The sequence below is a fragment of the Penicillium soppii genome (assembly GCF_028829465.1).
Source record: "Penicillium soppii strain IBT 18220 chromosome Unknown utg000005l, whole genome shotgun sequence".
NCBI classification, from domain to species: Eukaryota; Fungi; Ascomycota; class Eurotiomycetes; order Eurotiales; family Aspergillaceae; genus Penicillium; species Penicillium soppii.
Genome location: NW_026643235.1, coordinates 4,051,553 through 4,076,250, shown reverse-complemented (window position 1 = coordinate 4,076,250; position 24,698 = coordinate 4,051,553). Strand labels below are relative to the sequence as shown.

General features: G+C 50.2%; 9 protein-coding genes across 9 annotated transcripts; 4 read left to right on the top strand and 5 right to left on the bottom strand.

Moving 5' to 3' along the window:
• Positions 1-935: 935 nt before the first annotated feature.
• Positions 936-2,150, top strand: N7529_007016 (velvet factor family protein; the record flags this gene model as incomplete). The annotated part of the gene is made up of 4 exons (XM_057242543.1): positions 936-1,142; positions 1,199-1,278; positions 1,338-1,823; positions 1,877-2,150. The coding sequence occupies 4 exons, from the start codon at positions 936-938 to the stop codon at positions 2,148-2,150; spliced, it is 1,047 nt and encodes a 348-aa protein (XP_057097902.1).
• A 1,727-nt stretch (positions 2,151-3,877) lies between these two features.
• On the top strand, positions 3,878-4,422 carry N7529_007015 (putative IgE binding protein; the record flags this gene model as incomplete). The annotated part of the gene is made up of 2 exons (XM_057242542.1): positions 3,878-4,036; positions 4,099-4,422. 2 exons carry the CDS (start codon positions 3,878-3,880, stop codon positions 4,420-4,422), a joined length of 483 nt encoding a protein of 160 aa, XP_057097901.1.
• Positions 4,423-5,496: 1,074 nt separating this feature from the next.
• N7529_007014 (uncharacterized protein) lies at positions 5,497-7,153 on the bottom strand (the record flags this gene model as incomplete). The annotated part of the gene is made up of 3 exons (XM_057242541.1): positions 5,497-5,740; positions 5,790-6,865; positions 6,929-7,153. The coding sequence occupies 3 exons, from the start codon at positions 7,151-7,153 to the stop codon at positions 5,497-5,499; spliced, it is 1,545 nt and encodes a 514-aa protein (XP_057097900.1).
• Positions 7,154-7,312: 159 nt separating this feature from the next.
• Positions 7,313-10,190, top strand: N7529_007013 (MutS family protein MSH4; the record flags this gene model as incomplete). Its single annotated transcript, XM_057242540.1, has 6 exons — positions 7,313-7,804; positions 7,853-8,212; positions 8,262-8,411; positions 8,460-8,579; positions 8,631-8,718; positions 8,767-10,190. The coding sequence occupies 6 exons, from the start codon at positions 7,313-7,315 to the stop codon at positions 10,188-10,190; spliced, it is 2,634 nt and encodes an 877-aa protein (XP_057097899.1).
• Positions 10,191-10,524: 334 nt separating this feature from the next.
• Positions 10,525-13,125, bottom strand: N7529_007012 (E3 ubiquitin-protein ligase HEL2; the record flags this gene model as incomplete). Its single annotated transcript, XM_057242539.1, has 3 exons — positions 10,525-12,169; positions 12,232-12,470; positions 12,547-13,125. 3 exons carry the CDS (start codon positions 13,123-13,125, stop codon positions 10,525-10,527), a joined length of 2,463 nt encoding a protein of 820 aa, XP_057097898.1.
• Positions 13,126-13,628: 503 nt separating this feature from the next.
• N7529_007011 (SWIB/MDM2 domain protein) lies at positions 13,629-14,740 on the bottom strand (the record flags this gene model as incomplete). Its single annotated transcript, XM_057242538.1, has 5 exons — positions 13,629-13,814; positions 13,871-13,921; positions 13,977-14,426; positions 14,515-14,651; positions 14,734-14,740. The coding sequence occupies 5 exons, from the start codon at positions 14,738-14,740 to the stop codon at positions 13,629-13,631; spliced, it is 831 nt and encodes a 276-aa protein (XP_057097897.1).
• Positions 14,741-15,880: 1,140 nt separating this feature from the next.
• Positions 15,881-18,293, top strand: EifCb (translation initiation factor eIF3 core subunit b; the record flags this gene model as incomplete). The annotated part of the gene is made up of 4 exons (XM_057242537.1): positions 15,881-15,953; positions 16,010-16,202; positions 16,273-17,806; positions 17,865-18,293. 4 exons carry the CDS (start codon positions 15,881-15,883, stop codon positions 18,291-18,293), a joined length of 2,229 nt encoding a protein of 742 aa, XP_057097896.1.
• Positions 18,294-18,708: 415 nt separating this feature from the next.
• On the bottom strand, positions 18,709-19,604 carry N7529_007009 (putative extracellular SCP domain protein Pry1; the record flags this gene model as incomplete). The annotated part of the gene is made up of 2 exons (XM_057242536.1): positions 18,709-19,218; positions 19,275-19,604. The coding sequence occupies 2 exons, from the start codon at positions 19,602-19,604 to the stop codon at positions 18,709-18,711; spliced, it is 840 nt and encodes a 279-aa protein (XP_057097895.1).
• A 1,884-nt stretch (positions 19,605-21,488) lies between these two features.
• N7529_007008 (uncharacterized protein) lies at positions 21,489-24,262 on the bottom strand (the record flags this gene model as incomplete). Its single annotated transcript, XM_057242535.1, has 3 exons — positions 21,489-21,759; positions 21,808-24,097; positions 24,151-24,262. 3 exons carry the CDS (start codon positions 24,260-24,262, stop codon positions 21,489-21,491), a joined length of 2,673 nt encoding a protein of 890 aa, XP_057097894.1.
• Positions 24,263-24,698: the final 436 nt, after the last annotated feature.

Below are 24,698 nucleotides of genomic sequence, written 5' to 3'. Positions count from 1 at the left end.
ACAGCAGGGCAGAATACTCTCAATGTCTGGTTCAAAATGGAGTCAAGTGAAAATTTGTTACTTGTTCGACGAATGAAAAGAATGAAAAAGAAATGAAAAGTCGAATGCAGATGACCGTTTGCGGGAGACCGAAAGCGGACGAGGCTCACAGTGTGTCAAATGGTGTAGTCCCGAGTGTCTGGTGTCTGGGATCGTCTCTTCATTTGGGGAGAAAATGAGTTGAAACACACCTTGAACTCTTCTCTGCCAATCTTCCATTTCCGCCTTATTATTTTCTTTACTTCTTCTATTTCTCTCTCTTAAATAATCTTCAATCTCCTTTCTTTGTGAGTTCTACCTGGTACAAATTTCCCGCGAAAAGGGTGATCCGTGGAAGCCCAGCGAATCTCCCGCATTTGGACAGCGTCATCGTGCCGTTCATTGAGGAGCTTGGAGCTTGCGAAACTTGCAAGACTCGCGAAACTTGGGAACTTGATCCTAACCCAAGTCACAGGGATTTCGATAGATCGCGTGTCCTTGTTCTGACCGTTCCCTGAAACCCTTCGATATCGCCACTCCCCGCCCTGAGCGCATTCTACGGTTCCGCGATAAAACTCTCTCTGACCTCAATCGATCCTCGCTTCGGCTTTTCCGCTACCAGTTCACGATCGCACCGGATCCCATTCGTGATATTATATTCAAACGTCGGATTGGACAACTTCCGCCGCAAAAAAACACAAAAAACACTGCAGCTCGTTTCGCCCGCGCGGACTCTTTTTCCCAGCTCAAGCTCGTCGATGCTCCAGCAGTGACGTCTGAACATCCGCGGGGTCGCATATCGCATATGCCCCTCCCTTCGAACACTAAGACAGCTATAGGATCTGGCAGATCTGTATAAGCTGTATTCCACCGTTCATCCAGAAACAGTTACCCTCGGTTCCTTCCCAACCGATACCATGTATGCCGTCGAAGATAGACATCATCCCGTCCCGCCTCCCCTCTCAATGGATCGCATCTCTGCTCCGTCCTACCCGCCGGGTCCCAATTCCATGCGGCCTTCCGATCACCTGTCCCCTATCCAGAATGAATACGGCGGTCGCCTCTGGGCATTAGAGGTGGTCCAGCAACCAATCCGAGCTCGCATGTGCGGATTTGGTGACAAGGTGGGTGATTTTTCTGCCCATTTTTGTGTGCCCCCCAGCTTCTAATCAACTTACAGGACCGGAGACCGATCACTCCCCCGCCATGCATTCGTCTCATTGTGCGTGATCAGCTCACAAATAAAGAAATAGATATCAAGTATGTTTGCTTTTTCCTCCACGCGCGTTCCCCACACATTTACTAATACCTACCTCTAGTGAGATCGATACCTCTTTCTACGTGCTCACCGTCGACCTATGGAATGCTGACGGCACCAATGAAGTCAACCTCGTCAAGCACTCCGCAACATCCCCTTCCATCTCTACCGCCATGTCTTCCTCATATCCTCCTCCGCCCCAGAGCATGTCTCCAACCTACACAGGCTACGGCCAAGGTCAATACCCCGTCGCGGGGTATCCCCAGATGAACAACTACTACGGCAGTCAACATATGACCTACCCAAACCAATACGGGCAGCCAGTCACCTACCCGCCACAACAATATTACGCCGGAGGCCAAGTCCCACCCGCCATGTCGCCCGCCGCCACGCAACCCGCCGTCTCAGGCGGACCTGGTGGGATGTTCACTCGCAACCTGATCGGCAGTCTCAGCGCCAGCGCATTCCGCCTGACAGACCCGGACAACAAAATCGGCGTCTGGTTCATCCTGCAAGATCTGAGTGTTCGCACCGAAGGCACTTTCCGGTAAGTTTTACCCGAAGCGAAGCACACGAAAAACAATTGCTAACAAATCCCAGTTTGAAAATGAGCTTCGTCGACGTAGGCACCCAGTCCGCTGAATCAACCAACGGCGCCCCAGTCATCAACCACGGAACAGCCCCCGTCCTTGCCTCAGTCTTCTCAGAGCCATTCCAGGTCTTCTCTGCCAAGAAATTTCCCGGTGTCATCGAAAGCACCCAACTCAGCAAATGCTTCGCGTTGCAGGGCATCAAGATTCCCATCCGAAAAGACGGGATGAAGCCCCGCGGCCGAGGCGGAGACAACGACGATGAGGATGAAGGCGACTACTGAACGCGCTCTGCGTATCGCTATTTTTACCTTTCTTTTCTTTTTCTCTTTCTTTCTTCTCCTTTTATTCTTTTTCTTCTTTTTCTTTTAATTCCCTTGCTCGGGCCATGACTTAAGACGGGGAAAATCGGCGCGTGGCTACGGTGTTCTGGCGCGATATTGCTCTTGGCTCTCGGATTTGTGCCATGTTATTCATACCTTCGCGGCCGACCCGCGCGTACATACCAATCGAATGTTCTCGGTTAGAATAAAAGTTTTGATATCCAATTCTATCCCGGTAGTGGGGTCGGGGACGTGCCTTATCTCCACTGTATCCGATACGTATCCTGTAGATCGCTGCAGATTCCTATCGTTCCTGAATATCAGTATTAGTCCCATCGGGTGGCCCACTTCATCTCACCATCTCTACAGTACGTTGTAGATCTCCGGCTCCACGCCAGGCACACGACACTAGACCTTGAATCTGTCACACCGTCCCTGGCCACCCCAACACGCAATCCGCGTCGGACATGCACAGTGCCACGTCTGTGTGACAGTTGACCTCATTCTCTCACCATATCCAACCACCCATGCACACAGACGGCATCGTGCATGCCGTTCGACAGAACTCGTAAACATCACGTGCCAGGCTTCGGTTGTAGGAACTCGCGCTGATTGTATGGAGCTCCTGCTGCTGCCGGTGCCGCGGGGTTGCGTGAGATATGTACCGGTGCTGGTGTACGTCGATGGTGGGGTGGCGGTGGCGGCTGTTAGAAGAAATATGTAGCATTTATTGGAGGTGGTGTTGCTGGATTTGGGATTCGTTGCGGATTTGGGAATGTCTGTCTCTTAGATCAAGTGTGCTTGTTCAGTGGTATGACTGCGTATGCGTGCGCTAGGACGCAAGTAGTAATACATTCTTCTTTTCTCTACAAGACCTGCAGATTAGCCGGAATGCGAGTTCAGCCGAGACATTGACAAAAATATACTACCTATAGTTACTAACTATGTAATTACAGTCTTCAAAGAAGCGGAGTACTCGTATGGTGAGACAACCGCAGATCCCAAACCACCCGAGCAACAACCAACCACTAGCAACCCCCGGCCTCAATCCACAACAACCCACAATCCGCGACCGCAAACCACCAAAAACCACCATAGGGCTCCCCCTCCGCGTCTTGGCCGCCTCCTTGGCCTCCATCATGTCTCACATATCTCGCTTGAGAGCGAACCCCAGCTCCCTCGGCAGGGACCAAACTCTCCACCGTTGCATGCGCGCACTTCGCTAGAGATAATTATATCACAAATGCTTCAGTAGAACCTGTCCGGGGACCTGCTTGTCTCAAACTATACCAGGCCCATCCACATGTTCGTCCAATGAGCTCGCCACTCGGCGCGGCCAAACCCGACAGTCATGACGGAAATTCATGAACGTGTTTCCTGATCCGATGGCCCATGAATTGCATTCCTACTTGCGGATCTATATTTATATAGTATTGTCCTGGGATGAATATATAAATGGGGCCTGCACCGCTCCCATATCACAACATTCCAATCCAATTCAATCACTCATCTTCCACAACACCTATATCTCTACCATCCCATCTACTCGCATCCAATCTATCAATATCAATCCAACCTCCACCCAATATGAAATACCTCCCCCTAGCCCTCTCTCTCCCCCTCCTGGCGGCCGCAGCCCCAGCCAGCGTCCCAGCCAGTGACCCAACCCCCAACCCCCCTTCAGCGTAATGGCCGTCCGCTCCGCCTCCCCAATCCACTACCTGCAAATGAACGCCGCAGGCCAGAAGTTCTACCTCGGCGGTGAAACCTCCTCCTACTGCCCAAGCATGGTCTCCTCTTGCCCACCAGGCAACCAGACCGTTTTCGCGCCCGGCGGCAGCGCCCTGGTACGCTCCCCTCCCCCATTCAAAGAGAAGGAAAGAGCGCAACGCTAATAACCACACTGCAGGACACCGAAGTTCCCGGCGGCCAGCAGGTCTACGTGGACCCTAACGGCGCACTGAGCTTCACACAGGCGCACTCGATGAATATCCCGCCGGGCTCCTCACAGGGACCCTTCGAGTACGCTGCTGACCAGCCGTGGGCGCATTACTCGTTTGCCGGGTGGGGTGCGAGTGGGTTCATGGCTTGTCCTACGGACGATGCGAGATGGCAGGTTTTCGCGGCATTGCAGAATGCTACTGTGCCTGGGGGTGATGTTAGTGCTTGTTTGGGATTCTCGGCTATTGCGTTGACGTATGAGGGGGATGTGCCTGCTTGGCAATATGTTTGATTTTGATTATGTATGGTTTGGTGGGGATTTGCGGTGTGTATCATAGTTGATCAGCTTGGTAATTAATGAAGGATTTAATTCGGGTTCGATGAATTGAACATTGGTGTAAATATGTACATATCTAATATGTATGTAGTACATCGTGGGTGAGGTAGTCATAGTCAGTTATCTGTGTATGTACATCATAGGAGGATTGTGGGATGGCAAGCTTCGAGAAACTGGGTTTTGCTCGAGTCTGGAAAATAGGTTAAAGACAATTGTCGTCGGTGGCTGCAGGGGCAGTGAAGAAGGGTTACGCTTGTCTCACCATCGGCTAATGGGGAGATCGAACGCAGCTCTAAAATTAGTAGCGTTAATGTACTTCGTAGTATAATCGGAAAAGGTATCCGAGGGGATTGGAAGAAACTCTGAAAAATTAATTCTAAGTGATATCCTCCATGGGCTGATTTAAAATAAAGGAAGATTCCTACATAGACACTTATACGCTACATGTGGTCTGCTCAAACCATATGCCCTAGTGATGGTAGCTTCTCGACATAACGGTAGATTTAGAAGGATTAGTGCCTACATGTACATACATGCCAGCCTCGTGTTATGTATGGCAGATCTCCAGGGCTGTAGACACCATTCAATAAGCTACTGTAGGCCTTGAAAGTCGACTTTTGATCAATTTGAGGAATGTGCAAGAAATGATATTCATGAGACGCAGCTAAATACATAAAGTGTCCTTCTCTATATCCTGCCCGGCAGGTTGGACAGTCATCAATAATTGACGTTTAAATGTCATCTAACTTCCATGCTTTTGTTGCAAGGTCCGTCTAACACAGAGATACTTCGAAGGGCCCACGGCTCGCTTCTGTCTATGATCACGATAGTATACAGCCAAGTATCACCGTACCAAATCTTGACAGGAAGCGAACCCACGTGGGTTGATCTTCGGGGATTTTACTCCCAGGGGGTATATAAAGTGTCTGTCGCAACCACGCATTGGATATTAATCAGTCGTCTCCAATGTAAATATAGCTAGCCATCGAGACTAGCTAGTGAAAGCAAGTTTTGAGCAAGCGGGTAGACCTAGTTGCGCCAGATCTTGATCTGCTTGTCTTTACCTCCACTGCCGATCTTTTGTCCATCGGGACTCCAGTCGACGGCAAAGACCTCATCCCTGTGACCGGGAAGATCCATGCGCAGCTTGCCGGTGCGCACGTCCCAGATCTTGAGCGTGGTGTCTTTGGACGAAGACACCAACATGCGTGAGTCGGCAGAGAAACAGCACTGGTAGACGGCACCTACGTGGCCACGGAAGGTGGTGATGAATCTAAATTGGTTAGTTACGCATCAAGTAGGGATATACTGAAGACACTCACTTTCCATCCCGACCATTCCACAGTTTGACGTGGTTGTCAAATCCAGCTGAGGCAATGTAAGCCATGTCAGGCGAGAAGGTGACATGGTTCACCTCCTTCTGGTGGCCCAACATGCGTGCAACAGGTTTGCTCGAAGTAGATGGCTCCCACAGGTACATTGTGAAATCGTCACTGGCCGACACCAACCGCTCAACGATGGTGTTGTTGACGGTGGCCGCATCCTCGAACTTCTTCTTAGCAGCAGCCCGCTTCTCGGCCTCAGTCTCGGGCACCTTGCCACTGTGGTCGTGATACGAGGTACGAAGAGCGAAGTCGGTCGACAAAGCAAGATGGTTAACACGGTGGGCATGCGCTGCTAGAGTCTGCAGCAAAGTACCGTCCTTAGGGTTCCAGATCTTAATGGTCTTGTCGTGGGAAGCAGTATAGATCTTCCCGGTACCACCCCACCGGACACAAGTGACAGACGATTTGTGACCAGTGAGCACATGATCAATTACTCTCGAGACAACATCCCAAACTCGCACAGTAGAATCCTTAGAGGCGGAGGCCAGACGCGGGCGCCCAGACTCCTGCACGTGGTAAGGCTCCCAAGCCAAGTTGGTAATCCACTTCGCGTGACCCTTGAGCGGGCCGCCCAGGGCAGTACCCTTCTTCGCATCCCAGAACCGCACGGTGTTATCCATGCTACCGGTCGCGATCATAGCGCCGTTCGGCGAGTATGCTACAGCCAACACCCAGCTGGTGTGACCCTTGAGGGTATGTTGCGGGGTTCCAGTATCGCAGTCCCATACACGTGCAGTGTTGTCTCCGCTTCCGGAGACCATGGTGGATGAGTTGATAGGGGAGAAAGAGGTTGCGAGAATTGCTTCACCGTGGCCTGCGATTGAGGCAGCGCATCGTGAAACGGCTTTCACTCGGAACACTGCCTGTGGTGTGTAGAAAAGAGATACTGTATCTTCGGTGGTCTTGACTCCGGGCTGGAGCAAGGAGTGGTACACATCGCGGAGAATGTCAATAGTTTGTCCTTCTTTTTCGGAGTGGTAGGCGAAGCGGTACGGTACTCGCTCATCATCTTCCTAGAAACAATCACTGTCAGGACCAATACCAATTGCAAATCAGTAACATATTCCAGTTCTTACATTTCCTTGTAATGTGTTCAGCAAAGTTTCGAGGTTCTTCACATTGGCATCAGCGACTGGAACAGAGACCGCAGGCCCAGTGGGCTGGCCGGTTGCTTGATCGTAGAATTGGACTCGGACACTGCCCAGGTCGGACGGAATGCTTTCAATTTCTTGCTGCTCACGGGCCTTCTCAGCCTGAGCGAGCTTCTGACGCTTGCTGGGAGGAGGATAGAGGGTCGCCATGGTTGATTTTGATTTTGTTTGATGTCGTGGGGGAAGAGAGAATTTTTGACGGGCAAAATTATCTCGATGCTTATCTTATCGCTATCGATTTATCCATCTACAGCCATCTACGGCCATTTACTCCATACAACCGTCTCAAATGTCAATGTGAAGTTCACAATGTCGGTTTATTCATTGAACTCAGTGGAGTCTCTACATTCTATTTCTCGATTGGTTTCTAGGGGCACTAGTAGACGCCCAACTGCAAGACCAACCACAACAGCCACCAGTGTCGCATCCCAGGACATTATCTGTGCTGTCAGCGAATCGCGCGGTGTTCCATCTACTGTTGGTCTCGCATTCGTCAATCTTGTAACGGCTGAAGCAGTTCTTTGTCAGATATGTGACAGCCAAACTTATGTGAAGACAATTATCAAAATCGGGGTCTTCGAGCCCAGCGAGATTCTGTTTATGAACACTGCCAAAGAGTCCAAGTTTCGCTATATCATCCAGGAGAACTTGCCTGAACCTATTTTCACCTTCCTAGACCGCAGGCGGTGGTCCGAAAAAACAGGACATGAATATGTGGAGCGACTCTCCTTTTCAGAAGAACTCGACTCGCTCAAGGTGACGCTGGGTGGGAACTATTTCGCAGCTTGTTGCTTTGCGGCAGTATGAAGACTCGTTTAAAATGAAAAGAATTACTGACATTGGGACTAGGTTCTCAAATATGTTGAAGTTGAACTCCAGCGATCGTTTGCGTCCCACTCTTTGCGCATTCGATTCGAGCCATCCCAAGGTTCTATGACAATTGACCTCGCGACTATTGTATCCCTCGAGCTCATCCAGAACTTACAGAATGCGAAGTCTAAGGAGAGCCTATATGGACTGCTCAATGAGACACTAACACCTATGGGAGCAAGATTGCTCCGGGCTAGTATTCTCCAACCTTCAACAGAACGAGGCAAGCTGACAGCAAGGTACAATGCTGTGGAAGATCTCACAACCAAAGAAGACATGTTTGTCTCTGTGAGACAAACGCTGAAGGGGTTTATTGATGCCGATAAAGTCTTGACTGCGGTAGAGTATTTGAAAACAAAGTTGCAGAGCTGTGCTGACTGTTATCGAGATTATCTTGGTTCCTACTAAACAGACCATCCAATACATCGAGCAGTCTGTGAACAATGTCATTATGCTCAAAACATATGTGTCTGCAATTAAGAAAATCTTCCAGGCCCTTGCAACGGCGCAAAGTGATTTACTTCTCACAATACGCGAAGTAGGCATCGATTTGCTGTTGATCGCAGTCAATACTGACTCGCTTTAGCTGTGCGCACCAGAAGGTCATCGCGCGATCGAGGAGCTAATTGATACAACATTGAATGAGCATGTTACCTACCAGTCTCGGCCACTTGATCTGCGAAACCAACGCATTTACTGTGTCAAGGTTGAAACCTCTGAACATTAGGCATGCTTGAACTTTGCTAAGAAAAGACAGGCCGGTGTCAATAGTCTGCTCGATGTTGCCAGACAGACCTACAAAGAGGCGAATGCAGATGCCACAGAACTGATCGAGAAGCTATCAGGTAAGCCTTGGAAAATTTTTCTTTTGAATCATTCTTAACGCATTCCAGAAAATTGCGACATGACTTTAGACCTGAAGTTTGACACAGCACGGCAGTACTACATCTGTATCTCTGCTACAGAGCCGGGTCCACTGCCAGATATCTTTATCAACGTGTATCGCAAGCGAAACCGCATCGAATGTCAGACATTGGATCTAGTCAAACTCAACCAGAAGATCACGGACTCACACAGTGAAGTAATAAATATGAGCGACCGCGCCATCCAAAACCTGCTGCGCGATGTGTGCAACGAAGTATCCGGACTTTTTCGAGTCAGCGAAGCAATTGCAATGCTAGACATGCTAAGCGCATTCGCACAGCTAGCATCGAGACATGAGTACACCCGACCAGAGCTAACCGACACCCTAGCCATCAAAGCAGGACGGCATCCAATCCGAGAACAGATCCACTCTGCCAAATTCATCCCAAACGATGCATATGCGACACCCCAAACACGATTCCAAATAATAACAGGCTGCAACATGAGCGGCAAATCAACCTACATTCGCTCCCTAGCCCTGACAACCGTCATGGCTCAAATAGGCTGCTTCGTACCGGCCCAGTACGCCTCCTTCCCAATCTCCAGCCAGCTCTTCGCCCGCGTAGCAACATCGGACGATTTAGACGCAAACGTGTCAACCTTCGCCGCAGAAATGCGCGAAATGGCATTCATCCTGCGCAACATCCAGCCGCGGAGCATGGTCATTATTGACGAATTAGGCCGCGGAACCAGCACAACAGACGGACTCGCCATTGCCGTTGCGCTAGCCGAAGCACTCATCTCCAGCAATGCACTGGTTTGGTTCGTCACGCACTTCCACGATCTAGCGCAGATTCTCGCCGAGCGAAGTGGCGTCATTAATCTCCATCTAGCTGCTGATATTGCGTCTGACGCATCTAAAATGACGATGCAGTATCGTATCGCCGAGGGACCTGTCCCGGACCGTCGGTATGGTCTTGTTCTTGCGCGGATTGCTGATCTCCCTCCTGATGTGTTGCGTCGGGCGGGTGAGGTCTCAGAGACTATGGATAAGCTGGCGAGTCGGCGGAATAGCTCTTCGCGGGCTGTGGCTATTGCGCGGAAGCGAAAGTTGATTTTATCTTTGCGGGAACAGCTGATTCTTGCTCGCCAGGGGACGATGGATGGTGCTGCTTTGAGGGCTTTGTTGATCAATTTGCAGGATGACTTCGTCTTGAGGATGGCTGCTATCAACCGGGAGATGGAGCTAAACCCCGGTGATGAAAGTGAGGATCGTATTGAACATGCTTCTGATTTGTCGGATCATGAGCCCGAAGCTCAAACTTCGAATTCGGGAGATGATCGTCTTGCGATGGACGAGGCTCGTGCTCCTGAGGCGATTGTCATTGACTCGCAATCAGAGCCATATTCGGAGTCTGATTATGGCGAAAATGATAGTGTGGTTTTGGTCTGAGCAGACTAAAAGTAGTGCGGATGGTAAGTTAATCGGTCTCATTATGATTCCAGTCTTTAGATTCTATATTTGACGTTTGTACTTTTATGGCGTGAACTGGATGGGATGACGGTATGAGAGCTACATCATTTCCTGATTGATATATGATACAAGACACAGAAAATAAAATGACATAATTTACCTCTGTACAATACATTGTATCTGCAGTCGCAGTACAACAAAAAACCACAACAGATTTAAGCCGACATATGAGATCGATCATACGTGCTCCCAACTATAATAGTCGATCGGCGACAGGAGCAAAGATAAGATACTATCTAGAAATAAAATCTATTTAACCGAAGTGGAACAGGGTTTGCTTTCCCTTGTTCTTCTTTCCCTTCTTACCGCTTGATTCATTGTCATAATTAGGTTCGGCCGGAGACGCAGTACCAGAACTTGGGTTTGACCCCCATGCCGTCGGCGCAGGGCCACGATTATCGTTCCAACGCACAGTACCGCGAGTCTTGCCAGCCATAAGAACGTTAGGCTTGGCCGCTGCCGGAAGAGCCGGGAATGCGTCAGCGCCACGAGGGGTGGGTGCAGCAGGAGCGCGGCTGGAGGATGGAGCTGAGTATGAGGGGCCGCTAGATAGGGCTGGCGATGGGCGGGATATAGGGGGAGGGGGAGGTGCTGCTGCCCAAGGGGTAGCGGAAGATTGGCCACGACGAGATGAAGAGCCGGCCGCAGCTGAGAGAGGGGGGAAGGGGTTGGAGGGGGCTGTTGGGAGAGCGCCACTTCTGCCGACAGCGGAACGGGAGGATCGGGCAGTTGATGACTTCAAGCGCAAGACACGCTTGCCGCCCGTGCTGACGGTGCTAGGGGACATGCCGGGGATAAGCCCACCGGGGCCTGGGAGGGCCGGATAGTCTTCGTTGATGGCACGCCAGTCATTCCAGGCTCGTAGGAGATCGGCGCGCTTGGGCTCGTCCTCGTAGATCTCGGCGAGTTCCTTGATGAGCTTACCTAGCTCGGTGCTGGAAGTGTCAAACAATGAGAAGAAGGAATCGATGAGCTCGGTTGCTGAGATTGATGAAGCGCGGTAGCTTGACACTCTGCTGCGGAACTCAGAGAGCTTGGTGGCATCATTTTTGAGAAGGCTAGAGGCACGTTGAACCACGGCCTCATGACGCATCCGGCGGGCTTGGTCTTGAGGAGTAGCTGGTCCAGAGTTGGCTGCCAGGTTGAGGTTCTCAAATGCTGCAGTAGGAAGAGGTTGACGTGACGCGGGGGAAGACTGTACTGGAGTAGCAGCGGCAGAGCGCTCCGGAGCACGCACTGGCTGAACGTCTTCTCGGGTAAGCTGGCCACCGAAGTTTCTTGTTGAGACAGACTGAGAGCTCTGGATAGCCATTTGTCGTTGGTATGCAAGTTCGGCGCGGGTTAATGGCTGTGCGCTGGATTGTGGTAGTGGCTCGGCGTTAGGGTCACGGCCTCGGCCTGCACCGCGGCGCTGGCGCTGCTGTTGATATGGCGTGCGCATATTGTCAAACTCGGCCAGGTCAACCATTCTTGCGTCTCGGCGAACGTCCTTAGAGAGACCCTCCGGATGTGCTTCAATTTGGTGGGCCTTCAAGTCCATCTGAGATTCGAAAACGACAAACTTTTTCTCCAAGCATTCTCGGTCAAGACAAGTGAAATGATCTTTTTGGAAGTGCTTCTCGAGAGCATTGTAGTCAATGTAGTATTGTTGCTGGCGGTGGGAGGAGCGTCGGTCACAAATGTGGCAGCGTTCGTGTCTATCACGGCAGTGAGCGTACAACTCGTCGTCGCCATAGAATCGCTGACGGCAGAAGCCACACTCGGGGTGTCCCTTGAAACCACTTTGGTCTACCGCTCCAGGCTTGTCGTCACCAGCCCTTTCGTGTTTGCGCAGCTCGGCTGCAGTAAAGAGCTCATGCTCATGTGTAAATACCTTCTTGTTACGAGTACATAAATCACTTTGGAGGGGACGTGGTCAGCTGCTGATTCAGAACTTGCACATGCTGTCAATTTGACATACCACATTGCTTTGTTATGCTTGGTTTTTACATGGCGGTGCAGATCCGGCCACCCCAAGCAGGCCACATCGCAGTCCTCGTCCGGGCAGTTGTATCGCAACAAGAGCACTGTGTCCTCGAAAATCTCATCATTTTCATATTCAATGCCGAGGTTTTCGTCCGTCCGAGCAAAGTCCTTCTTTTGAAAGTCCTCGTATCGCCGCTCTGGATCATCTGTAAAGATAACATAGTTGGACTCCGTCTAATATATAATCAGTATTCAAGTTCCAGCCAACAGTCGTTATGTTTGCAACTAAATAATCTTAGGATGACCATACCCGGCAATGAGCGCAAGCCTTATTCTTGTACAGTGCCCGCAGCCGCAGCGCACAAATATGACACGTTCGGTGGTTGCAAGGAGAGACCGAGGTATGTTCGACGGGTGAGGCGCAAATGAAGCACACCTCTCCATCATCTGCATCGTCGGTGGCAGCTTCGACTGGTTTTTGTGTTGCAGACGTCACCGTAGTTCTTGGTTGAGTGTCGTTGTTGTTGTTGGTCTGATTGGTAGTGCGATTTTGGCGGCCGGAATCACCTCCCCCACGACCACCGCCTCGTGTGCGAGGCTTAGGACGTTTCTCTCCATCTGTATTTTGTCGCGAATCTCCACGGTTGGAGGGAGCTACTCCTCCGCGGCCGCGGCGACGCCCGCCACGACCCTGGCTGGATGATTCTGGAGCGACCTGGTTGTCGGCCATTGCGGGAATGAACGGATAAAGGCTCTGGATGGCACGGTCGAGACTGCTGGCACCGATAATCTGCGTGTTTGAGCTGCAGAGCTCTGAATTTGGGGAGAGTGGCGGGGGAGAGGTTGCGGGAAAAAGTGAGATGTCGCTGACTGATCCCGCATGCCGCATTGGATGAGACAAAGCATATACAATATGTACAATAGTGAGCCTGGTCACTTTCTGTTTCTGTGGAAAATATGAAGCAAATGACCTGCTCTATATCAATTGATTCTGTTCATTTTGGTCATATTCGCCCAAAGTTCAGTCGCCACAGGAATAACCCCTACAATGGCCACGGGTAGTAGACATTAGTTACATCGCCCGCGGGCGTGACTTCCTCTTACCGATTACAACTGTTCAATCTACAAAGGATCTGGGGAGTCTGTGGATAGTAGGGTCGAGGACCTTGAGAACTATGGATCAAACCATCTGTGGAAGGTTAGGTCCAGATGTCGACATCAGGAATAAACAAGAAAAAAATGGCGAATGGAAATTGCTCAAAATTCGCGCCAGCATCCCCATGCATCGCAAAAAGACCTATCAAGAAAGACCAAGGAGAATCGTTAGGAAACAGGGCTTGGGTTGGAGCCTGTTCTTCCAGTATGATCGAAAGCAACCCTCCCAAACCAATACTATTCATCGGGATTGTAGAGATTCTGGTTGAGGATTTTCGTCATGGTGAACATGTGAACGCGGTCTTGCTTGAAGACAGCACGCATGGCATCGTCGCATCGGATTTGGCGACGATCGCTCGGGTCCTGAAGCTCGTTCTCACGTATGTACTGCCATACCTTCTTGACAGTTTGCGGTCGCGAGAGCTAATGCGGTCATTAGCAAGGAAGGCCCAATAACCAAGGACAGTGATGTGGCTTACTGTGACTTCTCCCAGAAGTGCGGATAAAGGCTCGGAAAGGTTCAGCGGTTTCTGTAGAACGATGAGAATTGATAGAAAACTGAGAGGGGATTTTGGAGTCGCATACGTGGAAGCCGGTATTTCGGTTCACTTCTTTCTTGGGCTCGTCGCCAGAACCGATATCCGAGTCATCAGAAGCCTTCACCCTCTTTGTGGTCTTGGCCTTGCTCTTTTTCTTAGAAGGAGCCGCACGACGGGTGTTACCTCCCCGAGTGGGTCGAGCGCGTGAATTTTCCTCGGCCTGTAACTTCGCGGCGAAGACCGCATCCGCATCGACATCATCATCTGGCTTCCGTTTCTTAGCAGGCGGCGATGCGCTCGGGGGATCGAAGGCGCCGTCGCCGGTGGTATGGCGTTTGACAGGGGACGAAGAAGGAGGTGGAGATGGCACTGCAGCCGAGGCTGAAGCAGAATCGCGCTGGCCATTGCTTGTAGCATTCTCCTCGGGTGAATCACCAACGCCATTCTGCTCGGCATAGTGGTCGAAACGTTCCATGATCAACTGTTTGATTGAAGCCTTGATATATGTCAGTCATATTTCGTCGCTTGTTGTCCTAGCGAGCTTAAATAAATTCTCGCGCGACAGGTTGCTGTGGTTGACTGACCTTTTGCGGCGTGAGATCGTGCCCGACGGCATCCTGGAGACCTTTGCGAATCCGCTTCTCCGAGATGGTGGTGAGGTCACTTTTAGCCAAGATATCATCGATAATCGCGGTGTACTTTTCGCGAATCTCCAATGATACTAATGCGCACAATCAAAGATTGGTTAGCAGGCTTTGGGAAGCACCGGCAGTCAGCGCCGGGGCAACGCCGAGGTAGCTTACACGACATCTTGCTGCAAGAAATCACCAAGGTCGGCTCTTTGTATCGCAATTTTTGAAATTCTTGAAGTTTGCAGGGTGCAATTGAGAATATCGCGGGGAGTGTAAAAGGGTATTCTGGCTGAGGGAGAGCTCGGAGTTGTCAGGTGGGCTATACTCGAGTCGCACTGGCGCTTAAGACCGGCGGGGCATTGGAAGCAGAAGGCTGGGCAGAATGAGGGCAGTCCGAGGTTTTTTATGAATAATGATAGACAAAGCCTGGATCAAATAAAGAGCTGATGGTAGGACATGCAGTAAAAAGCACTGTAAATACAATTGAGCGTCTCTCCAGAAACATCTATGATGATTGACGGACCTCAAGCTGGGGAAATTATGTAATGGGTCACGTGCAGCTTGGAGTGCTCTAACTGCACGGCATATTGCAGACTACAACTAAATCAAATAGGTAGATACATAAGAGAATTTGGCGTATAGATAAAATTAGAAAGACTAGCCACTGATACATAGAAAATTGCAGATATATGGCTAGTTCTAAAGGTTGGGTGGTCCGTTGATATAGTACATATGTACTTGCTGCTATAGAAAGCTCTTCCTAGGTCATGTCGAAGAACTTTTGGGGCTGATTAAATTCTGCTTTATGGTTCCATCAATCCTCTAGTGGTCAAATCTCAAGTGGTAGGAAGACATAAACTATAGAACACGACTTGCATAACTAGTTGTGCCATAGATCAATGGAGTCTGTCTGCCAACAGTCCATATGACCTCTATATCTTTGCTGTAATTATCTCACTTACGATTTACCTAGGTACAGTTTTAATTTTACTCATCCAGTGTAACATGTGTAGATCAGAGTACCGAAGGTAAGGTCAAATGGGTTTTATAGACCCTGCAATCTATCATTGGCTGGAAATACATAGACTAATCCTAACATGACAAACTGGTGCAAACTAAACAAACAAAGCAAAGTGAGGCTGCAGGCGCCGGGGGCCCGCCCGCGCAGGACGATGCTGACTCAGAGATTATGTCAGTCCGCACAAAGAATTGCTTGGCGTCCGCGATTTGTTTCTGCCCGAAAATCCATCAGCGGACGACACCGATCTATCTTTGCTCCGAAACCTATAGACGCCCTCGGTATTACCACATACCCATCATGGCGCCCAGTTTCGATACCCTGTCTGAGCAGGACCTCCACGAGGAAGAGGAGGAGGAGATTGACTTCTCCGGTGAGTGCAAGATTTCTCATGGTCTGTGTGCCCCTCTCTAACATGTTATTGTGTAGATCTCAAGGCGCAATATGAAGTTCAGGTTGAGGAAGGATTGGACACATTTATCGTCATCGACGGCCTCCCCGTTGTGCCCGAAGACAGCCGACAGAAGCTCGTGAAGTTCTTATTGAGAAAACTCAACTCCGTCGGCAGCACATCCGAAGATGCGGTGTTCATGCCCGTCAACGACAAGAAGCAGACCGAAGGGTGCGTATGGGATTTGAAACGAGATACGGAGGGCAGTGGATATATTCTAATATTTGTTGGGGATATACAGATTTGCCTTTGTGGAGTACGAAACCCCCGAGCAGGCTGTGGCCGCCGTCAAGCAGCTGCACGGCGTTCCTCTCGATAAGAAGCACACCCTGGCCGTGAACAAGTTGATGGATATTGAGCGTTATGGTCGCGAAGGTCGGATCGACGAAGAATACAAGGCCCCCGCCCTGGAACCGTACAAGGAGAAGGAGCACCTGCGCTCGTGGATGGGAGACGAAAAAGCCCGCGATCAGTTCGCCCTCTACCGCGCCGACAAGGTTGGCGTCTTCTGGAACAACAAGACCAACCCCCCAGAGAATGTTGTGGACCGCGCCCACTGGACACAACTTTTCGTTCAATGGTCCCCCAAGGGAACCTTCCTCGCCTCCGTCCACCCCCAGGGTGTCCAACTCTGGGGAGGCGAGTCCTTCTCCAAGCAAAAGCAGTTCCCCCACCCCTTCGTGCAGTTGATCGAGTTCTCCCCGCTCGAGGGCTACTTGACGACGTGGTCCGCACGCCCTATCCAGGTCGAGGAAGGCCAACCCGTACTGACCTACGAGGAGGATGGCAAGAACATTATTGTCTGGGATATCGAGACCGGCAAGCCCCTCCGTTCCTTTGTCTCACACGACCTCGCTGCCCCCGCTGCCATCGAGGGCGACGTTGCACCCAAGAAGAAGGTGCAATGGCCCGCGTTCAAGTGGTCCTCAGATGAGAAGTACGTCGCTCGTATGCTCCAGGGCCAGTCCATCTCCATCTACGAGCTCCCCAACATGAACCTCCTTAACAAGACCTCCGTCAAGATTGAGGGTGTTATGGACTTCGAATGGTCTCCCGCTACCGTCACCCGCGAGGGTGTCAAGCAGTACGAGCAATTGCTCTGCTTCTGGACCCCGGAAATCGGCAGCAACCCCGCCCGTGTTGGTATGATGAGCGTGCCCTCAAAGGAGGTTGTCCGTACCCGTAACCTGTTCAACGTTTCCGATGTCAAGTTGCACTGGCAATCCCAGGGTGCCTACGTCTGCGTCAAGGTCGACCGTCACTCCAAGTCCAAGAAGTCCATGGCCACCAACCTGGAGATTTTCCGCGTTCGCGAGAAGGGTGTTCCCGTTGAGGTTGTTGACAGCCTGAAGGATACCGTCATTAACTTTGCCTGGGAGCCCAATGGATCCCGATTCGTTGCTATCACAAACGGCGAGGCACCACAAGGCGCCGCCGTTGGCCCTAAGACTTCCGTCTCTTTCTTCGCACCTGAGAAGAAGGGTTACACAGCCGGTAACTTCAAGCTGGTGCGCACTGTCGATAAGAAGACCAGCAACGGTATCTACTGGTCCCCCAAGGGTCGTTTCGTTATTGTCGCAACCGTCCACTCCCAGACCAGCTTCGATATGGACTTCTGGGATATGGACTTCGAGGGTGAGAAGGTTGAGGCCGAGAAGGATCTCGCCGCCAACCTCCAGCTCATGAAGACCGCTGAGCACTATGGTGTCACCGATATTGACTGGGATTCCACTGGTCGCTACGTTGTCAGCAGCGCCAGTGTCTGGACACACTCTGTAAGATTTAACTTAGATTCATTTCTAATCTCTTTCCATGATACTAACTACCTTATAGATGGAGAACGGCTGGAACATGCACACCTTCTCCGGTACCACCCTTTCCGAGAACCCCACCGAAAAGTTCAAGCAGTTCCTCTGGCGCCCGCGCCCCGCCACTCTCCTCAGCAAGGAGGAGCAGAAGCAAGTGCGCAAGAACCTCCGCGAGTACTCAAAGGAGTTCGACGAGGAGGACAAGTACGCCGTGGACATCGCCAACACTGCTGTTGTGGAGACCCGCAAGCGCGTGCTCAGCGAGTGGCTCGCCTGGCTCCGTCGCGAGAAGGAGCTCCTGGCCGAGGAGAAGGAGGTCTTCGGATTGCCCGAAGATGCAGATACACCCAAGGCGGCCCGCGACGCCCCCCCTGTTGTCGAGGACCAGGGCGACTCCGTGGTCGAAGAGATTGTCGAAGAGATCGTCGAAGAGACCGAGGAGGTCATTGGATGAATCTGTTTTTATTCTCGCAAATAATGTGTTTCCTTTTGTTCCTCCTCTTTTTCCCCTGTTTCGACGCTGGCGTTTCGCGCCAGAACCCAGCCTTCTGTCCCCTTGTGTTTCTTTTAGGTTCCCTGGGCAAGCCCTGTGAGGATCGGGACATTCCAAAATTCAATAGATCGAGCGGTGCGCCTATCGACGAAATGTGCAATGTGGATAAGCATGAAAGATGGCTACGAAACCAGTTCCTAGTGATGTTAAACCTTGTTTCATTCTCGTGTAAAAAGATCTGTAGAGAACAAAGATCTGTAAACTACATGCTAACACCTGTTCCCAATAACAATAATGTTCAATAACAATAGTGTGGTTCAAGAGACCAATAAAGAAACTCAAAATCCCAAGTATATCTATCATCCCAACCCATGTCTCAGAAGTAAATCACCATTTCAACACAAACAGTCCCCAAGGCAACAAGCATCACCCCCACTGTCGAGCCCATTCCAAACCGCATAGCACCACCAGTGTGCGAACCCTGAGCCCCAGCCGTATTGGCAGTCGCAGTCGCAGCCGCAGTTTTCGAAGCCTCCAACGCCGAAGCAACCTTAGTATCCATCGGCAAGACATTCTCTTTAAAATACTTATTGTCATCCCCAACGATATTCCCATGAGGCGAATATTCACAAACAACATACCACCCCTGAGCGCGTAGCTCGCCTTTGTCGCCGGTCTTCTTCCCCGGCTCGGTATACCCGCAGTTGTAAGCGGCGCATCCAACCTGCTTCGAGGCCTTCCAGACAAGCTGGGTGAAATGGCCCGTTTCCTCGGTGCTGCCCATCGGTGGATCGTATTCATATAGCTTGCCTTCTTCGCCCCAGGCGATGACGGCGGCGGAAAGGTTTCCGAATCCATATGCTAGGTTCTCGCCGAAGGCGCCGTGCTATAGATATCTTTAGTATGATGTTCTAACTTTTTCCAGTGAGCATGGGGACGTACCGAATGTTTCCAGATACAAGCCTCCGCCCATGCTTTTGCGTACTGGGTGAGGGTGTCGTTCCATATCAGGGGTTTGGCATCATGTTTCTTGCGGTACTCGTTTGAGACTTCCAGCACTTCTTTCTGAAGAATGGCGGGGTCTGTATAGGATGGGTGCATTGGTGCAGTAGGTGTTGCGCGTGCAGTAGCCTCCACTGTAACCCAGACAGTTTCCACTGCTGCGTCTGCTTTGAGGGCTATGGTGGTGAGTTCGGCATCGCTTACGCTGATCATGAGAGTGAGGAGGGTCAAGATGGCCAACCATATTTTGGTGTTGGAATTGGGTCCCATCTCGGAGTAGTGAATATGGCGTTCTTGTTTGAGTTATAGATGTATGTAGAAGATGGAGTTGTAAGCCTGGTTGCTGATGTTGTCTTCAAGGATGCGATATGAAGTAGTGGTTGGTGTTCTTGGAAGTCTTGATAGATCCAGGCGATGCAATCTTGGTAGAAGTTGTTGATGGACTTGATAAATTTGAAAAGGATGAAGTTCCTTTTTGTGCCTGTTCGCGCTTTTATAAACAGTGAATTACCTGTTCGAGTCGCGGAGACGGATTTCTGGCGGAAGTCGCTACATGCAGTCGCGGCAAGAAGTCGCTAGAAAACCTGAAGATATGATCGAACTATTCCCAGTAGATTTGTCGAAAGAGAACTGGTGGTCGTGAACAGAGAGAGTTCTTTGTCTTTGAATAACCCAGTACCAGAAGCACTAGGGCTCCGCTCCGATTCAGGCAGCGGCGGCGATGAATGCGTTGCCGGGATATTGACGGTAATGCAATAATTTTTTGGTATTTGTGCATTCAATTATGACGATATTCATCTATTGGGCCCCATTCAGCTTGTAGGAACAATGTACTATAAACAAGAGATTAGATGCATGATCTTTTGCAAAGTACTAGTTGGCGAGGCACACAATCAACACCGTAGGATCGGCAAAGGTGAAGAAAGTTGCAAGATCCATCGAAATAAACCCGATCATTTTATTTAGTAACATGGACGTTTTAGAATGCAACCAAAGCTGGTGACTGAAAATGGTCGTTTCAGACGCAAATGGAGTGTTACAGCAGCCGCCGATGCTTGACGTCACATCCTTTTAGGGCTGAACGTGCATGTATAACACAAGACTTTTTAGACACAATTTACATTGTACTTCCAAGGTGTTTTCGGTGAGATAATGAATTTTATAAAGATTTACTTATTACTTATTACTTAAAGCCAAAGGCACCTTCAACGCTATCACTATCAAGTTTCGTCTGGTTTCGCTTCATTGTGTCTTGGAGAAGAATTAGAGATAAGAACTTCGGACTTATCTCAGTCATATTTGCAGGTGCTTGAAAATGTATTAGTTTGAGGCCTTAAAGAGGGATTACTTAGCAATTGTAGGTTGTCAGCACTCATTTCATGGTGAGGTTCCATAACTCAGTTGGGAAGAGCGCGACGCCATTCCATCCCTCTCAATCGCAATAGTACCACGGCTCCAGCCCGAAAGATACAATTGCACAACCACAGAACTTTGAAACACCAGCGGTATCCAACAGCCATAAGCAATGGCTGCAGCACAACGACACCGGAGGCTGCTAGCGCGCCCTGAGTAATGCTTGTAGCTGCAGCCGCCGTACCAGCGCTATTTGGAAACCTATCTACCATCAGTGCGTTGAAGGCCAAGTAAACATTCGTCTGCCAAATGCCCTGGAAAAATTGCACTATAACTATGACAGCCTTTGGTGGATGGCCCAGCCACATCCAACTATTGTAGCTGTGGAGCTTGCCATTGTATGCAGGCTACCCCTTGTACGGGCCTTCTCAATTGGAAGGTTCCAGTATATCTATTATCATTTTTTGTGCTAAGAATTTGAGATCTCTTTTCGAAGGAATAGCTCAGGCTGTTAAGTCAAAAAGCAGGCACTAAATGAGTGCAAGGATGTGGCATTAGGTACCAATGCTTTAAACCAATGGAGATCTCTGAGCCTGTTTGTTGGCAAATCTGAGCACAAGATTAGCTAACGCTCAATATGACTCTGAGATCAAACGGCAAGCGGTGCGCATCAGAATTGAAAAAAATAGGGGTCTAGGGTATGAAAGCCAGTAAATATGTGTATTTCCAGCTCTTTTAGGACATCATAATATCCAGATCTATACAAAACTAGCTATGCAATCCCGGGGTATCGGTATCCATTTACATGACATTGCAGCCAATGCCATACATAGCACGTTCCACGTCCCGCTTAACCTGGTACCAGTCAGCGCGGCGCTCGGCAAATTCAACAACTTCCTCGACACGCCAGATGCCATGGAAGCGATCTGCATCGGCGATGAGGTTTGCCAGTTCCTTGGCGTCGGACGGGTCAACTAGGTATATCTGCACGAGCTCGCGGAACGCTGTAAAGTATAAAAGAAGCTCGTTGTTGCGCAGAGTTTGGATATATTTGAAGTAATGGTTCATGTCGCTGGGTCGTCAATTAGTATAGTTCAAACTGATGGATCGTGATACATACCTGATCAGCTTGAGTGAGCCCTCTACGCTCACGCGCTGTCGCTTGAGATGTTTGCATAGAGCTGTGAAGAGGCGGAGACCAACCTCTTGGTTGAAGACGTCGAGGGTACTCTTGTCTGTACTCCCTACTAGCATCTGTGTGTGCGAGGAGACCACGTCGACAACAGCGGCGGCGACTTCGCTGACGCCTACGTCCATGGTGTGTCGGTGGGGGTCTGAGGAAACACCCGGGTTGAAGTCTGTGGCTAGCTGGCGGGTTGCCAGGATGTAATCCACTTCTTCCATGAGGACGTCGATTCCCTTATTCAGACCTGCAGCGACACGTTCATCGAGCATCTGCTCGAACCGTTTCTTCTCTTTATTTGCAGGGTCCAAAAAGTCATTTCTATCGGTCAAACGTGTGCCGATCAATTCTTGTTCGTAAAAGACATCCATCATTTGCAAAATGAGATCGCCGACATTGACCAGTTCCAGGAAAGTGACCAACGGCTCGACACCAGATTGGTCGCGTTCACCTTGTTCGCGCGGTCGGTAATTGGAGAGATGGCTAACGGCTTTGTCAAAGCCAACGATGACGTGCTGGTGTCCCAAAATGCGAAGCATTGTTACGAAGATCGCCTCGCACTGTTGCTTGGCTGCACGCCCGTGCTCGCCGCCAAGCCGTACGAATTGAGCTGCTCTCTCCAGGCTGGATTTGGCGGCGTGGACGAGACCAAGGGCAATTTCAATACTGAATAGGGAGCGGATACCCTCCATCTTAGTCTTCATTATGGCTGCTTTTGCTGCTAGCTCGGTGGTTGGGACTTCCTCGACAGTCACTGGGGCAGGTGATGATAGCGTTGAGAACCGATTGGGATTTATGGGAGGTTGCAACGGGTTGTCGCTGTTTGTCTCTGTTTCCTCTTTGCTTTCCTCTGTTTTTGCACTTGAAAAACTCGGCAATATGTTCACGGGCATCATGATTACCTTTTTGAACGACGTGAGGAAGTCTCGTTTATCGGCTTGTCGATTGATATTTGACATCAAGAAGGATTCCGTTGATGCCGCTTGCTCGGATAATTGCCGGTCCCACTCACTTACTGTGGCTTCGCAAGTTTTTTTGAAATGAGCCAACTCTTCTGCCAAATAGAGATCGATGTGTGGTTCGTAAATCTTGATCACAACATTATCCAGATACTCGTCAAATTTGGCATCCGAGCTTTTTATGGGAAGTAAAGATTCCGAAAGGTTCATGCATTGCACAAAAGTCGCAGAGATTGCGGTGAGATATGACTCGACGCTGATGCGATGTAACTCATCGAATATTGCGGTGAGAAAGGGAGACAGAACATCCTGACCGACTTTCTCCATGAAAGCGGATGATACCTCCAAGGCCGGGGGGAAGACGCGGTTCATGATGGAGATCTCATCGTTGAAAGCCACACTGAGACGTGTGAAGAACGCTTGGGTCTGCTCCATTTTAACCGTGCTAGTTACTAAGTCTATGCAATCAGCAACGTTTCCGAGGTCAGACTTCTGGGTCATTAAGTGGTTGTGGTGAATGAAAAGGTCCACGGCAGATTGTCCACCATTGAGTGTCCACAGGATATGGGCGTATCTGCGCATATTTCCGTCGACATCGTCAGATTCATATCCTTGGCGGAACTCTTTCAATGCAGCAGTCTCAAACATAGACACTGCACCCTGTAAGCGTTCGAGTCGCTCGTCCCATCCAGGTGTCAAATCAGATTTAGAGAACGAGAGCAGTTGTGCCAGTATTTGCGCTTGGTCCTGGGGGTCTTTGTATTTTGTGAAGACGAGATTCGCATCCGACGGTCCGGTTCGAGCAATGTCCTCGTAGAAAGGTGCCAGTGCAGCATGGATCTTCCCATATTCCTGGCGAGCCTCGCCTCGTATTGACCTTGCTTGCTTCAACACCACCAAGGCAGGGTCGGTGCTGAGCTCCTCCAACATACTTGATTGCGTTGTCGTATTCACCAACTCTATCTTATCGAATCCATCGGAGATATCATTCAGTTCATGGGAAGGGTTGTTGCCAATTGTGATTGCAGGAACGGATCCATCGCCCGTCTCGGTCTCCTCTTGCTGATGGACGGCTTCCATATTGGCAACCGTTCCAAAGAGAAGCTCGGCATGCTTTCTGGCATCCACTTCGTCCCAGCATCCGATCCGCTTCAACTTGTGTACCCATCGAGTGTCATCATACGCCATCTCGTGCATAAGCTTGCAGGACCGTGCTGCTCGGATCAAATCAACGGGACCGAGGTAGTCGAGAATCGAGGATACGATTTCTGTTTTCTTATCAATAATTGTCTCCCCAGCATGACCATATTATCTCACTCACCTGCTGGAAGAGCAGCTCTGGAGATGTCTTCCATTGATGCCATGCGCAGCGAGGCCAACACATCTCTGCGTGGTCCGGCCGTGGCCATAGGTCCTTTCTTTGCACCTGGCATCGTGTGTTCTTGGACTCTTCATCGGGATAGATAAGGCACTAGGTAGCCCGTAGTTTGAGACAGCCTCGGACTCACTCCAGGCTGGCCCCGCGGAGCTCCGTTTTGTCTTAGTAGTGAACAGACACGGTGTCACTTAGGTCAAATTGATGTCAAATTATCACATAAACATTGCCAGCATCTAAATACTTCTCGACTCTTTTGCTCAACTGCAAACAAAAACAACAACCCATTCCTGCATCCCCACGCACAGACAGGGTCCAACGCCGCCGCCCCCCAGGTGGCAGAATTACACCGCTTGACGCACTTGTATACTTAGTGTCAATGGTCAATGGGCTTCCCAATCATTCCGATCTGAGAGGAGGGACAAAGCAGGCTATATAGTTCACGAATACCTCGAGGGGTTATCATACGTATTGTTTCGGAATAGTAGAACAAC